Here is a 16,709-nt window from a genome sequence, read left to right on the forward strand (position 1 = left end):
GTTGGCCATTGATTATAGACTTTTTCTTAGATTTATAGTTGGGGAAGATCTAATTAATTAGCTTTTGGATTTGTGCTGATATAATAAATCATTATCATGGATAATTAATAAACTAATCCTCAAGGATTTCTTCATCATCATCTTCCTCTCTCTAAAGCTTTCTGGACAGCACTGCACAGAAACAGATGTGACTAAATGGCAGACCACAATGCAAATTTTGCAAATTTTATCATTTTAAAAAGGTACCTAATTAAATAAACCAATTACCAATAATTCAATAAAAAATAATACATAAGCCATTTTATTAAGAAGTTTATATAGTAACAATTTTCTAAAACACTAGAAACATCAAATATTTGTATTTGAGTCATAAAATTTTATTTGTTGTTGTTTTTAATCCTCACCTGAAGATATGATTTTCTTGATTTGAGAGAGAGAGAGACATTGATCTGTTACCTGCTATATGAGCCCTGACTGGGATCAAACCCACCACCTTTTGGTAGGGACAACGCTCTAACCAAATGAGCCACCTCGCCTGGGTAAGTCAAAAAAATTTATACTCATTAAATTTATGCTGTAGTGTATTAATCTGTACTAAATTAGTAGTCATAATGGCTAGAAGAACAGAAGGCATTATGTCTAAAATTTTCAAGAGTTGTCCATGTTTTAATTGTTGGAACCTTTTAAACAAGAGTAAATGTACCAAACATCACTTGATACCAAACATACAAATCACCTGTTTCAAATTAACTGTTGTTACTTAGATATAAACAATGATAGTCTGGATTCAAGAAAAGGCATGAAAAGTGAATAACCAGCTGATATTTCAATAGTCTTTCTTTCCGAAATTCCACCTCCTTCACAATGTCTATTTAGCTTTACCTCTAATTTCCTGGACAGGAAGTCAATTCTCTTCTCCTCTACACTTCCATTCAGCAATTCGAGATATTACCACTCTAATTTCTCATTTGGTTGTTCAGAGGCCTATTATTTCCCCTAGTAGGGCTGAAAACAACTAGAAAACAAGGTCCACATGAGATTTATCTTAGTTTCTTTATTACATCTAATTCAACACCCAGTATTTATTAGTTTGATGTTTTTTTAAGAGTTGTCTATTATGCCCGATCGATATGGATCAGTGGTTCGACCCCCAGCCTGGTCAGAGAATGCACAGGAGGCAACCCATCGATGTGTCTCTCTCACATTGATTTTTTTCTCTCTCTCCCCACTCCTTCTTTCCCTTCCACTCTCTCTAAAAAAATCAATGGAAAAAAATATCCTTGAAGATTAACAACAACAAAAATTAGTTGTCTATTAGTGTTCAATAAACTAGTATGTTTTAAAATTCCAGTTTTATGCAGTTTCTTGTAACAATACTTCCTCAGCTAATAAACTGACTTAAAAGTTTTATACTTAGATTAGATGTAACATTTAAAAATTCAAATCTTATAAATGCCATTTAATACTAAAAAATGTATACTCGTTACAAATGAATCAGTGAATTTGTTGTTTCATTAACTGTTAAAATGGCTTTTTAATCTTTGTTTTTAATTCTCAAATCCTATACAGTAAGAAATAAATTTATCCATGTTGCATGCATTAATTGTTCATTCATTTTTATTGCTCAGTAGTATTCTACTGTATGGATATACCACAATATTTCTATTATCCTATTAATCAATACTGTGTTATTTTCAGTTTTGAGATTTTACAAATAAACCTACTATGAATATTCACATACAAGTCTTTATATAAACATAAGCTTTCTTTTCTTTTGGGTAAATAACTAGGAGTGGAATGGCTGGGTCCCATAATTAGGTGCATGTTTAAGAAACTACCAAACTGTTTTCCAAAGTGGTTATGCATTAATTATATCCTCACCAGCAGTGTGAGGTCCAGTTCCTCCCTATCTTTGCTAACCATTGCAATTGTCTTTTTAATTACAGCCATTTTAAAGGCTATGAAATAGTATCTTATTATGGTTTTAATTTGCATTTCACTAATGTCTAATGAACTTTAGCACTTTTCACACGCTCATTTACAAGTCATATGTATTCCGTGGTAAAGCGACTGTTCAAAACATTTGTTCACTTTTAATTGGATTGTTTTCTTACTGTTGAGTTGTAAGAGTTCTTTATTCTAAATACAAATCCTTTGTCAGATAATCTGTACTTTCAAAAGAGAAATGCAACACTTTTAGATAATTATGCTTTGTTATTATAACACATAGTCTATCTGTACTTTAAATAATCCTTATAATAAGGTTAAGCATTATCTCTGTAATCCTCGGGTACCAACTTTTCCCAAGCCTAATATTTAAGACTTCAGTCTCTCCAGTAATGCAAGAACCACTACGGATTTTTTCCCAAACAAGAGCCAATCTGGAGAAGTTCTGTGGCTAAACACCCTCCCTAAAAGTGATAGATATAGAAAAACAGTATGCAAAATAAAATCTACTCATTTTAAACCTTGGACAGAAAACATATTTAAGCTCCTCTAGTGTTTTTTTTTTAATATATTTTTATTGATTTCAGAGGAGAGGGAGAAAGAGATAGAAACATCAATGATGAGCATCACCAACTGGCTGCTTCCTGCATGTCCCACACTGGGATCGAGCACTCAACCCAGGCATGTGCCCTGACTGGGAATCAAACCGTGACTTCCTGGTTCTTAGGTCGATGCTCAACCACTGAATCACACCGGCCAAGCAGTTCCTCTAATATCTTTTTATATATCAAGAATAATTTCATACATGAAAAAAATTTTCATGATACATATTTATCCCTTGGAATGTGTTATTGTCAAGACACAAACCTGAAACTAACTCGTATAGCAGCACTAGAATTAGGATAACAGCAGATTATACTGGCAATCTCTGACATGGTATCAGGATATAGACAGCCCTAGGGTTACAAGTATCTCATGGAAGTAATTATGATACAATTGACAATATTCCCTAATCAGAGTGGTTCTCATCAGACACTTTATGCTAAGCTTATTTGACACAGTTTTTTTTAAAGGTCCGGTATTAAAAGAATAAGCTTCCTCTGGATTTAAAAACAAGGAATAATTTTGGCTCATTAAAGATAGTATCTATTGATAAAACATAGGCTTGTTCTCAAACATGAAATAAAATTATTACTCTAATGCATGATCATTATATAAAATAATCACCTGGTTAGTAAAAAATTATGCAAATCCTAAAATTTTCAGTTCAACTGGTTTTCTTTTGGAATGAGGAAAAATTTAATGATTGGCTTCAAATTTTTTATTTTTTTAATTGATTTTAGAGAGAGGAAGGGGGAGAGAAAGAAAGAGAGAAAGGGAGAAAAAAAAAACATCGATGTGAGAGAGAAACAGCAATTGGCTGCCTCCTGCAGGCATCTGGACTGGGGGTCACACCTGCAACTGGGTATGTGCCCTGACAGGGAGTCAAACCTGCAGCCTTTTGGTGTGTGGGACAATGCTCCAACACCTGCCAGGGCTCAAATTCATTTTTAATATAAAATATGTGAGTGTTATTATATGTTAAAGAAAATAAAGATAGTATGACCCAAATGTTATTTTTTAAAGCTAATATAAAATACTTTTCAAAGCATACAAAAATTGTAAAACAACTGAGGATTTTTCAATAAAGATACCAGATATATTTACTGACCAGAGAAAACAAAGATATGTTTAATGACTTCTGTTTCCAGGTCACCTTATTGAACGATACATCATGAAATCAATAGTTGTACATCTAGGAAATTTACCAATGGAGCTCTCTTCCACTGGTGTATATATTTTAATTTGTCTCATGTGGGTGTCTCTTCCATTTTGGTGATTGGCTAGAACAGCAATCTGTATCATGAATGTGCGAGTTGGCTTCTTATGGTTATCTGTTAAGGGAACATGAATCCAGCCACTTGGTTCCACCAATTCAAGTTGCTGCCAGGAAAAGAAAAGTCAGATTAGGTTTGTACCCAATGAATATAATTTATTATAATGAATACATTCTAAAGTTGACTTATCTGTGGATAGTGTCAGGCAGGTACTAGACTTATCAAGGTGATCATGTAACTTATATAAATGCCACTATGTTGTATACCTGAAACTAATATAATATTGCATGTCAACTATAATTGAAAAATTACAAATTTTTTAAAAATAGAATAAAAATATAAAGTTGAGTTAAAATTAACCTCTTGCTCATCAAGAGAATGACAGTGTAATAACCATTACCAGTTACTGGACACTTTTACCATGGTCTATTTCTACAGGTGCTAAACACATTACATGTACCATCTTAGTAGGGAGTCTTAGTGTTAGAATTAGACATGTATAAATGTATACATCCAATGGAAGACCATGTTGATAAAAGCAGGAAAATAATCTAACATGCTTCTGATATATTTTATTTCAAGAAATATGCCTAATACATCCAAATCATACAACAATCAGATTCTATATAAATTATAAGAATATTAAGAGAAAATCAATTATTAAATAAGCATTAAACAAAGCTTTCTTTCTTAGGAATAGTAAGTGATTTATCTAGTCTTGATGATGATCTAAAATCTAGATTTTTAATGTTTTTAAATAAGAAATGATAGATTAACTTTTTAAATTTACATTTTATTTTAAACAAAAGTCCAAACTGTCCTTACTTCACAAGGAAAGGAAAACCATAAGCCAAAAGGTAAACCAACATTTCTAAAAGTTTTCCTAAAGTATAAAGTAGTTTCTAAAACATAAACATTGGTTTTTTAATTGCTTAATTAAAGGGTACAAATGAATTATAGAATTGCCACCTGACTCTCCCCCTCCAAGATTGTGACAGTCCACTTCTCCTTGACTACCTTACTGTTTTCTCCCCTCTTCTGTCTGGCTTTAGCGGGGACCAGTGCCTCTATAACTCCAGCAGCGTGAAGGTCCATCGGGAAAATGGGACCCTGTCCAAATCCGAGAATGGCAGAGAAAATTATGGCCAACTGCTGTTCCCCAAGGACCCCAAGACCTACTTGTTCACTACTTTCCTAGAAGACAAGCAGAAGATGGGGCTGTCCTTCTTTGCTGACAAGCCAGAGGTGACCCCGGAGCAAATGGAACAGTTCTATGTCTACCTCACGTGCATGGGCATGGACAAGTCAAAAGTCATATACTCTGATGAGAAAAAGAATCTGTGCCTGCCGCTGGAGAAGCAGCACGACGAGGAAAGGAAGAAGGAAAAGGAGAGGTCCGAGATAGGCACAGCATTGGATTAGGACTCCGGGACTGTGGGGGCCTATCCTGAGACCGCCCACCTACCCTGTGTGCCTAAGTTCTTTCCCTCAGTTGCACCAATAAAGTTTCTGCATTTGGAAAAAAAAAAAAAAATAAAGGGTACAAATGAATTATATATATGCATCACAAAAAATATAGGTTTATCTTATCAAGACAGTCAGATGACAATGAGTGTCAAAAACTCTAACTCGGGGTTCCGTGAGTTACTCTAGAAAAACAATTAAATAAAAGCCATGATCTCTTCCTTTTTCTTCCTTTTCTTTTATCTTCTTTCATTCTTTCTCTTCTCTTTCCTTCTTTATTCTTTCTTTGCTTTTTTTTTTTTTAAAGAAAGAGGGTGGGTAGAGATGGGGCAAGAGAACTGTAATGATGTTAAGAAGGTAGTTGGTGTTCAAGACTAAATGATTTCCCGCTTTTAACTACAAAATATAAGAATAATTGAATCTCTACCCCCATGGCATTTCGGTCAGTGACATTTTATAAACTTCCACTAAAACTAACTCAAAATGAGTGCATCAGAAACCAGATATACCTGGTTTCTATCACTAACCTTTTATTCATTCAGGCCACAAATAGTTATTGAACACTTAAAATGTTCAAGGTATTGTTCTAAGTACAGTTAAAGCATACAAAGCATGAACCCAAAGCCTATTCCAAACCTTAAAAAAAAAAGCTTAGAAGTAGACAAACATCCTCTATGGCTTCATTCAATTTCTTCATGCATAAAGTAAAGGGATTGGACAAGTTATCATCCATTAGCCCTTCCAGCTCTGACATTCAATGAGTCTGATTAAAAGAAGAAAGATGTAGTAGGCAGATGCCCACATCATTCCCCCAAACCTGTGAATATGCTAACATAGCAAAAGGGACTCTGCAGATGTAATTAAGATAAAGATCTTGGGATGGAAAGATTATCCTGGATTACCTGGGTAGGGCCAAAGTAATCACAAGGGTCTTTAAAAGAGGAAGAGAGACAGAGATGTGAAGAAGTAAAGGCAGGAGTGATATAACCACAAGCCAAAGAATGTGGGCAGCCTCCAGAAGCTGGAAAAGGCAAGAAATAATTCTTCCAAAGAATCTCCAGAAAAGAATGTATCTTGCTGACACCATGATTTTAATCCACTTGAACCATTTTGGACTTCTCACTTCCAGACCGTAGAGTAATAAATTTGTGTTGTTTTAAGCCACTAAAGTGTGTGGTAACTGGTTATAGCAGAAATAGGAAACTATTATAATAGACTAGAGGTCTGATGCACAAATTGGTGCAAGAGTAGGCCTTCCTTCCCCCGGCTGCCAGCACCGGATGGCACCCAGGACCTAGGCTTCCTTTGGCTGCCAGCAGGCACCCAGGACCCGGGCTTTCCTCGCAGCCCCGGCTTCGTCTGGAAGGTCGTCCGGAAGGATGTTAGCATATTACGCTTTTATTATTATAGAATATACATGGGAGTTTAGAGGAGGGAGAAAGCACTTCTGGTTGAAATAATCTATTCTCCAGGTAAATGTATAATAATGAATCTCAATAATGAACAAAAAGTGAAACCAAGATTCTAAATTCAGCTCCTTAATAATGTAATGTTTTTGACAAATTTAACCATTATTTCTGACAGATATAATGTTATTTTTAGAGTATTTTAAACACTTCAGTGTACAAAAAGCTGTATTAAGATTTTATAACATATATAACTTTTGGCATGATATATTCAGAATTATGAATGTAGTAAATTATTCAATAAATGCAAATAATTAACTATTTCTTCTGAACATATCATAAAGTTTATTGATCTCAATCATTAAAAGTACTATATATTACAAAGAATATATATAAATATGGCTGTTAATGCCTCTCAGATGGCTACACCATCAACTATATTGCTTGGAAGTCATAAACACCAATTCATGTGTCTACTTCACTTCTATTGTGCCCAGTTTGAAATTCTCAAAGTCATCTCTATAAAGTTATTCTTCTTTTTTTTATTTAAGTTACTATTCTGATACTGCCATATTTAAACTTATTTCATAGATTTTTTTAAAAACCTCATGTACCTATAAATTTAAATTTTTGAAAATGATTAAAAGATTAAGATATTTGATGCAAAAAATATTTTTAAAAATATTTTAAACAGAAAATTAACAAAAGGCAAAATTTTGCCAAAATAACTTTTTTCCCCTTGCATTTCTGGTTGAACCTCAATAAATGAAAATCTCATCACCACTAAGATATATTTTTTTATTCCTCATGTTCTTTCTGCCATCTCCCCCTTTTGGCTCCTTTCTCCACACAATCACTCATTTGAAAAATTGTTATTTTTTAATTTTTCACCTGCTAGTTGTCTGTATCCCATTCCAATCTGAATTTTGCGGCCCCGTTGAAACCAATCTTGTCAAAGTCACCTGTGACTCCTCACTTTGCCATATCAATTCTTTAATACAGCTTAATACTATATTCTGGATTTTCCTCATCTAATAATGTGCCTGACCAATATCTATTTGTATTGGAAATTTTTAAGGCTTTTAAAGCTTTATATAATATTGTAGTTTAAACATAGTTTTGTGTATAAAAATATATAACATGGTTTACTAAAGATAAGAGATTTTGTAAATGACAGAAAATAACTGGTAATTCAGTAAAGACATAAATTTAAAGATTGAGAAATTAAGACTTATTAATGCTAAGGCAATAGAATACTTGAAATTGTCCTATATAATTATATCCAGACCGATGACTTCAGGTACCTCAAGTGGATATATGCTGGTGATTTAAAATTTTATATCTCCTTTTTAAGAGGCAACTTCTTATTTTTTTAAATCCTCACCCGAGGATATTTTTTCCATTCATTTTTAGAGAGTGGAAGGGAGGGAGGGAGGAGGAGAGAAAGAGAGAGAAACATCAGTGTGAGAGAGACACATTGATTGCTTCCCTCCCCGAACATGCCCCAACCTGGGCAAGGGATCGAACCTACAACCCAGTTCTGTGCCCTTGACTAGGAATCGAACCCGCAACCATTAAGTCTCCAGGCAGATGCTCTAACCACTTAGTAAAACTGGCCAGGGAAAGAGGCAACTTCTGAAGGTCCAGCAAGGGAACAGCACAGCCCTGGAGTTAATGCTCATCCCTGCTTGCCTCTTCAGTCTTGTCTTGAGTGGTCTTTCATCTAATTTCAGTCATATAATCTGCAATAATGCAAAAATAAATTTATACTATGAAGAAAACTGATTCTGAAAATATTCCAAAGATTAGAGATGGCAAAGAGATATTAACTGTATTTCATTAAAAATGGGTCATCTGTTGTGTGTATCTGCAAAAACAATTTTTTAATTAACTGAAATGAAATGAATTGCTTGAAAAAATAAGAAAACAAGAGATAGAAAATAAGAAATCTGGTAACTCGATAAAGGAGGTACCACAGCTAATAAATGTGAAGTCAGAAGAGAGAACAGAGAAGAAAAATATGAAAGAACCTAAGAGCACCTCCCAGAACTGAAAGACAAGTGTCTCCTCACTGATGGGATCCACTGAGCACCCAGCACAATGACGGAAACATCACACGTGCGCGCGCGCACACGCACACACACACAACTATGGTATAGCTCGTGAAATTTCTAAACACCAAGGATAAAGAGATTATAAATGCTTCTACAAAGAACAATAGGTCACATGCAAAGCATCAAAAATCAAGTGCTCCTTAACATTTACACTGAAAACTATGAGGCAATGGAGAATGTGCTTAAAATTGATAAAAAATGACTTCCAAACTAGAATTCCATACCCAGCCAAATCATCCTCAAGGGTGAGATTAAAATTAAGTTTTCAGTCATGCAAGGCTTCAACAATTTTACCTCCCATGTGGAGTATGCATTCCACCAAAATAGGAAATAAATCAAAAAAGATGACGACCCGGGATCTAGAAAACAAGAGATCAACCAAAGAGAAGGTGAAAGAAACTCCCAGGATGATGTTGAAGGGGTATCTCAAGAAGACAGCTGTTAGTCCAGGTCCTCTGAGAAACAGACACCAAGACATGAATAGATGTACCAGGTATTTATAAGGGCAAATGTCTTTGACTGAAAAGGGGAGGGAGCCAGGGAAGGCTGGAAAAGCTGTCAGACAGTGATGCAGGGCTGAGCCCAGGGGAAGGAGACAGGGAAGGAAGGAAGGCTGGGTGGACCATGTCATACTGCAGTGCAGTTCCAGCAAACGTTGGGCAAGGCTCTCAGGGACTCCTGAAGCCCAAGCTGCCTGTCAGGATTCCAGAGTCCCCAGGAATAAGCCTGGTTTATTACCCCTGCTGTACTCCCTCAATGGCTGGTGGAAGGCATGGTCTTGCACTAGCGGTGGTGATGGATTTCAGAGAGCAGTTGGGGCCATCCGTCAGTCACTCCTATGGATCATACTTCTAAGAAGAACCTTCTCATGGCCATCTATGGTAGCTCTGTAATGTGTTACTCTTGGCCTAACCTAAACTACATTTCCCAGGATTCCCTTCCTCACATGTTTCTGGTGAGATGGGACACGAAATATTTTCATACATGAGTAGGAGGGCACGAGTGAAGCAGCAGCCATTTTGTTTTTCACACTCAAGTTGAGGTAGGAGCTCTTGTAGATCACACATGTTACTATCTGCTGGCTCACTTCACTGTCATGGGACAACAGCTGGGCCCATGGACTTCAACCTCCAGCATCATGACATGAAAACAGCTTACAGATTTATTTAATCAACTCCTACTTGTGTAAGGTAAAATCCCTGTAATAAATCCCTTATTACATACTGCCACACATGTCCCCTACACACATATATACAGACACATATATATATGCTGTACACACACACACACACCCTAGTGCTCTGCTTCTCCGATTGAACGTATACTGACACACTGACACAGTAGCTGAGCTGGAGGTCCAGAAAGAACGTTTCCCAGAAAAAAAAGTTTCCAAGCTCTGGCTGGTATGGCTCAGTTGGTTGAGCATTGTCCCATGCACCAAAAGGTTGCTGATTCAATTCCCAGTCAGGGCACATACCCAGGTTTCAGGTTCAGTCCCAGGTAGGAGTGCATGCTGGAAGCAACAGATCAATGTTTCTCTCTTTCTCTTTCTCACTCTCTTCCCCTCCCTCCCTCCTACTCTCCTTCTCTCCCTCCTTCTCTTCCTCTCTCTAAAAAAATCAATAAAAACATATTTTAAAATAAAGGAAAAAAATGTGGATCCAAGGGAGTATATGTGACTGTTTCAAGGAGTATTTTATAGATCTTTCAGAGAATTTAGATAACTGATAACATTTTTTTTTTAATTAAGGGGGGAAATGAGGCAACTACTAATTCCAGAAAAATAAAATTATGTCTAAAAAGGAAATTTAAGCATAGAACATGACATGAATCAGGTATCAACAATATGTGGTCATAATAATGAAAATGTGCATAATAATTTCAGCAAATACCATGAAAAACTATACTAAGAAGATGAAGAGAAGGAAAGTTTATTAGGGAAGAAATGAGATTATAGAACTAAGTCCTGATGTTTCACAGTAAGATATCATTAGATCATGTCTTTAAATACAGATATGTACATACACCTTATTTAAAATTCTACATGTCTATTACAGATATCTGTGTACAAATGTTATTTAGAAATTAAAGCAAATAAGGCTAAAATAACTAAGAGATTGCTCCCAAGGATTGGGATGGGGATGTTAGATAGGGAAAAAAGTGCTATTGTTATAAATGCTATTGCAGTCCTTTCAGACTTTTAACATATATATATATGTTTTATTGTGTAAAAGTATATTTAAACCTTAAAAATTAAACTTAAAAAGGTGATAAAATATTTTTTAAAACTAAAGAAATTACCACAAAAAGTTAGCACAGTGGTTACCTCTACAGGATAGGGAAAGGATTGTGACAGGGAAGGGAAGAGGGTATACTCCCAGCTTCTGGGATGCTCATAAAGTTCTATTTCTTACATTAAAAAGTTATATACACATATAAACTGTATATGTATGTTTTATGGACTTTGGGGAGGAAGGAGTGCCAAGTACACAAAAGAAACAACTGTAGAATCTCCAGCACACAGTTGCAGAACTTCTCATGCTATAAATGAGGTATAGCTTTTCCCAAGACCCTGATATTCCAGGTAAATTATGATTTGCTATTAAGTGGGTTCTAAAATAAATAAATGTACATTTCCCTTACATTTGATATTTATGTTTTATCCTAGAATAAAAATGAAAATGAAACAGAATTTTTGTATGTACAGTTGATATGAGAAAAATTTATGCAAACATATACAAATTTGGCCTGGCCAGTGTGGCTCAGTGGTTGAGTGTCGACCCATGAACCAAGAGGTCACTGATTCAATTCCCAGTCAGGGCACATGTTTCTTTCTCATCGATGTTTCTAGCTCTCTATCCCTCTCCCTTCCTCTCTCTAAAAATCAATAAAAACATCAATATATATATATATACACACACACACACACATATATATACATACATACACACAAATTTAGACTTTTCACATGCATGAATAATTCTTAAGGTATAGCAAATTAAAAAGTATAGTCATTCCATCACCTTAAATCTTAATAGTAAATTCTCAAAATAAGGAGAGGTTAAAGACAGCCTTTATGTACACAAGTCGGTAATATATCTAAGGCTGTTTGATGGCTTACCACTAGATTATAAACCACTGAAAAATAGATGGGGGAAATGAGGAATTTAAGATCCAAAAAAAAATCACTATAAAATACTTTTTATATAAATCATTTGACCACTAAGTAAATAATTGCTTATTTTAAAAGTCCAGTAGAAGCAAAAGGAGACCCAATTACTTTTTTTAAAAAAGTTCAGTAGAAAAATAAAGCCTTTAAAAAATATTTTCACAATCAAGAACTGCTAAAAAACTAAGGCAAGACTTATGAGGAGCAAGTGACAAAACCAGCAGATTTGATTAAGAGACATACAAAGATTCTTACTGCAAGGACATCACAGTTCCATGCAGGTAATGAATACAAAGCAGAATTCTAACTGCAATATAATCCTAAATACATTTTAAGTAGATGTGGAGCTCTGAAGGGGACTGGAAAGAAAGGTAATGGGAAGTATTTAGGAGTGGATGAGAGAGACATCCATTAATTAAGGCTGAATCCACCAAATTTTCTGGCTTTATGACTTTTCCTTTTCTATGAAATAATCATAGTTGAGTTTTACTCCACATGTACTGATTTTACTCCAGCCTTGCAGTAGCTCTATAAAATATACTATTTTCACCTTCATTTTATACACAAGAAACCTGAGGCACAAAGAAGCTAACTTTCCAAGCTTCATAGTTAGGCTGCAGAGCAGAAACTCACGTGACTCCAAAGCCCATGCTCTTGGATCTTTATCAACACAAAGATATAAATGTATAACCTATAGTTACTAGTATATGTAGCTAAAACTCCCCAATTTCATGAGATTACAAAGAAAAGCATACTAATAGGTACTTTTATATTACCAGTTTTCAAGGCCTTGCACCTTTCAGCCACCATTTACTAAGCTGTTACCATATGCCAGACATTTGATATATATGTATATATTTTTAAATATGTTTTTATTGATTTTAAAGAGAGAGGAAGGGAGAAGGAAAGAGAGAGAGAAACATCAATGAGAGAAACATCAATCAGCTTCCTCCTGCAAACCTCCTACTGGGGATCAAGTCTGCAACCTGGGCCTGTGCCCTGACCAGGAATCAAACCTGCAACCTCTCGGTACATGGGATGATGCTCAACCAACTGAGCCATATTGCCCAGGGCAACATACATTTGTTTTAATCATCCCAACACCACAGCCCTTATTTGTAGCTGAGAAATCTTAAGTTCAGAGAGGTTATATAATATGTTCAGGGTTACCTAGCCAGTGCAGGATTAAGTCAGGATTTGAAAATAATTTCCTACCAAAACTCTGAACATCAAAGTATTAAAGTAGTCTTTGAGTATGTCTGCCTGAAATAAAAATAAAACAAGAATATATTCTAATATTAGAACAAGTGAATAAATATCAGAAATTCAAAAAGCTATAATCCTGTATATTCTTTAAAGACAGGTGGAACTCTGAAGGGGATTGGGAAGAAAAGAAGTGAAAATCTCATGACCCTCACTGTTTCCCATTAGTTATGGGGCCTCGACATAAAGCATGACAATGGGAACACACAAAGTGCTTGTTACAAATCCAGACAGAGGTGAAAACCCAACACACACCTCTAGTTATATTAAAGATTAAATGCGAGCATCTCTGGTATTCTCAAAAACAAGTTTTCAAAGCAGCTGGACTAACTACCACCCCCCAACACACACACACATTCTGCTTGCAAGATCTGTGATTTCCATTGGTCCCTTAACTCATATTTATAATAAATTTTGTTTGTAAAAGTACAAAAAGCCACCTCATAATTTACTTTCAAGTGTTTCTGCAAATCTAAAACATCTGTCTAGAATAGTTAAGGTGGAATTATACAAAATGAATATTTTAGAGTAAGAAGTAATGAACTGTATTTAATATGAATTTTTAAAGTACTAAACTAACTCCACTACTTATTACATAGATGTTATGAAGTTTGATTTCATCTTGATGTAAATTACTATCATTTTGAGAAAAATGTTAACCTGTTTCCTCAAACAGCAATCAATGACAACTGAGTAGAAAAGTAAAGACATTCCTGTTCTATTCACAAGCGCCAGTGGACAGCCCGGTGGGGAAATGGCAGTGTGCCAAGTTGCCCTGTGAGCAATTAGGCTTCCTGGCGATCAGGAGACTCAGGAGTCTTAGGCCCTTACAAAACTAGCAAGTTAAGGAACTGATGCCTTTCCTCCCCTTTCCTGGAGGCACATGCCAGATATAACTTGTTTAGATGACAATCTTTTCTACCTATAGGACTAAAAAAAAAAGGTGAAGACTAATAAAAAGCACACTGAGGAGAATCACATGAGAGATTAGCAAGTATCATTGCCTACTGGACCTACTGACTAAATGTAACTGGTCCCACATAGACAGTAACCTCATTCTAATAATCAGAAGAAACAATGATTAAAAGATTGATATAATGATTATGAAATGTAAAAGTGCTTTTAATTGATTAAGAAACTCAGAGTAAAATTCAGAAGCAAACAAACCTGAAATTCTCTCGCAATGAAAAATAGTTCAAATGGGTAAAAACCTAGTTTCAGCAAAGACGTGTATAACTTCTATGTGAAAAGTTCCTAAGAAAAAAAACAAATGATGTTGAATGATTCAAATAAACCTTCAAAGAGACTGGGCATCAACTTCCACTTCACAAATTTAAACCTGAAGTTCTCTATTATCTGTAAATGCTTTCTCTTCTTGATGTTTTGCAAGTTTGAGTGAAAGGTTCAGACTGCCAACACACTGGACTACATTTTGCAAGTGTGCTGTGTGTCTAATATGATATCCAGCAGCATAATAAAAATAAAAATGAATAAGTAAATAAGGTTAAAAATTCATGTAAGGATCTATAATATACTAATACATTCCTTGATTAGGTAGGGGCAACTAAAAAAATTTTCTAACTCAATATTAAGAAGCCACCATATTTAAGTATCTGAATTTCAGGTGAAATACAGGACAATTTTATAACATTTTTATATTCACTTAGCCAAGATATACTTTACTTCATAAATAAAATAGATTTTAAGGGGCAAAAGTCAATATGTAAATCAATCCTTCTTCATACATATATATATATAAATATATTCCAAAAATCTCATCACCTCAATACTTTATAATTTCATTTAAAGTTTTTCATTATTTTATAGTCCATAAACATATAAGCCTTTTCTCTACTTCTTAATGTGCCAGTGACAATCATGTAATATACATCTATGACAACTGAGACTATAAACAGAAATCCTTACAAATTTAAAATATAAGGACCAACAAATGTTTCACTACACTCAGAAAACACAGAGTCTTTATTCCAAAAGGAACTTTCAGTAAAAAAAATGATGTGTGAACAGCAGACACTGATGTTCACACAAGCACACTGCAGACAACCCAGCAGGCGGTGTTCTGTTTTTTTTGGATTATGCTCTGGAGGTGCTGGCACAATGGAATTTCAATACCATAATTGCTTATTTCTCTGTGTATCTTTAAAATAACAGGTAAAGAAAAAAAATCAACTACAAAAATAACAAAACAAAATGTTTTTAATTCTTTTCAAAGGATGTAATTTATAACCATTACACAAATAGAGAAGAAGCACAAAAGGGGGGAAAAAAGAAATAAAGTAATGTTCCAAAGGTTCAGTTTACAAGGACCTCACACTAAGTTTTTTTTTTCTCTGCAACCCTTACTAGAAACAGTATTATTTGCTAAAAATGCACTAGCTGCCAAGAGCCATGGTCCATCTAAAGCAAAATGCTTAAGATGGAAACAGCGTGTTAATACAGAAAAAAGGGCACGATTCAGTGTACAGATTTCCGTGAAACCTACTTTAAAAAGAATAAAGTCTTGATTAGGATATCTTTTTGAATGAAAAATAATTGCAAAAATCTATAATATATGTAGCACTATATTGAAACAATAAGTTGTAATCAAATTTCGAACTTTCTAATTAAACTTTCTTTTTTTGGTAAGTTATTGGGAATTCAACACTAGCCTTGGTTCACATGATAGAACAATGGGAAAATTTTCCGAGTGGTTGAACACTAACCCTGACAAGTGTGGAGAGCCAACTACAATACATTATATGGTAGCATAACCTGCCACCCACGTTGCTGAGAGAACAGCTTTCAAACACATGCACTGAGCTGTAAAACCACAAAATCCCTTATTACACATTGTCTTTCTTACTCTAGGTGAAATATACCATCAATTCTTTCCATTATAAATCTTTTTTTATTACTATTTTTGAAGCCCACTTAACAATTTGATTGTCTTTTCCTTACAATGTAAAAGATGCTTTAAAAAATGCAACAGGAATGTTAACATCCTGCTACTGTATTACAATGAAGGCTGATATCTGCTGCACAATTTCTCTAGCTCACTTTTCGTGACTCATATCCCCCTAATGAGTTTTAAGCTAAAATTATTTTTTTTCCCTTTAAAAGACCAAGCCCTTATAGTGGTTCACTAAATTTGTTAAAGCATTTGAAAACATTTGCTTTCTTTAAGAAAGACTAATATACTGCTCTGAGGGTTCTTTAATAAAATATATGGTTTGCATCATTACCGAGAGAGAGAGAGAGAGAGAGAGAGAGAGAGAGAGAGAGAGAGAGAGAGAGAGCGCGCAATTGTCAAAATCTGTTAGTGAATGACTGTTCCTCTGTCTCTTCCAATATTTCTCACCTCCCCCACTCTGGCACAATCCAAACCTCAACCAACCAACCAACCAACTAACAAACAGCCATTTTAGATTCAAGGATATAATGGTGCTTTAGACAATACTTGTCATATATT

The 16,709-nt window shown here is 34.9% G+C and overlaps 1 protein-coding gene across 5 annotated transcripts in view; it reads right to left on the minus strand.

The window, feature by feature from the left end:
• Window positions 1-273: 273 nt before the first annotated feature.
• The window catches only part of ANAPC10 (anaphase promoting complex subunit 10), a 58,007-nt gene continuing 41,571 nt past the window's right edge, over window positions 274-16,709 (minus strand). The window contains exons 5-7 of one of the 5 annotated variants that reach the window (XM_036312742.1): window positions 4,842-4,934; window positions 3,659-3,930; window positions 274-1,015 (exon numbers count right to left, since the gene is read on the minus strand). In XM_036312742.1, the coding sequence (XP_036168635.1) occupies window positions 3,700-3,930; window positions 4,842-4,934 (324 nt within the window). In that variant the 3' untranslated portion in view covers window positions 274-1,015; window positions 3,659-3,699. Of the gene's footprint in view, window positions 1,016-3,658; window positions 3,931-4,793; window positions 4,935-8,412; window positions 8,437-14,407; window positions 14,495-16,709 lie in introns of those variants that run through there. The other 4 variants (XM_036312741.1, XM_036312743.1, XM_036312745.1 and 1 more) reach the window with 4 other exon arrangements.

Source organism: Myotis myotis, unplaced genomic scaffold (assembly GCF_014108235.1).
Source record: "Myotis myotis isolate mMyoMyo1 unplaced genomic scaffold, mMyoMyo1.p scaffold_m19_p_6, whole genome shotgun sequence".
Taxonomy (NCBI): Eukaryota; Metazoa; Chordata; class Mammalia; order Chiroptera; family Vespertilionidae; genus Myotis; species Myotis myotis.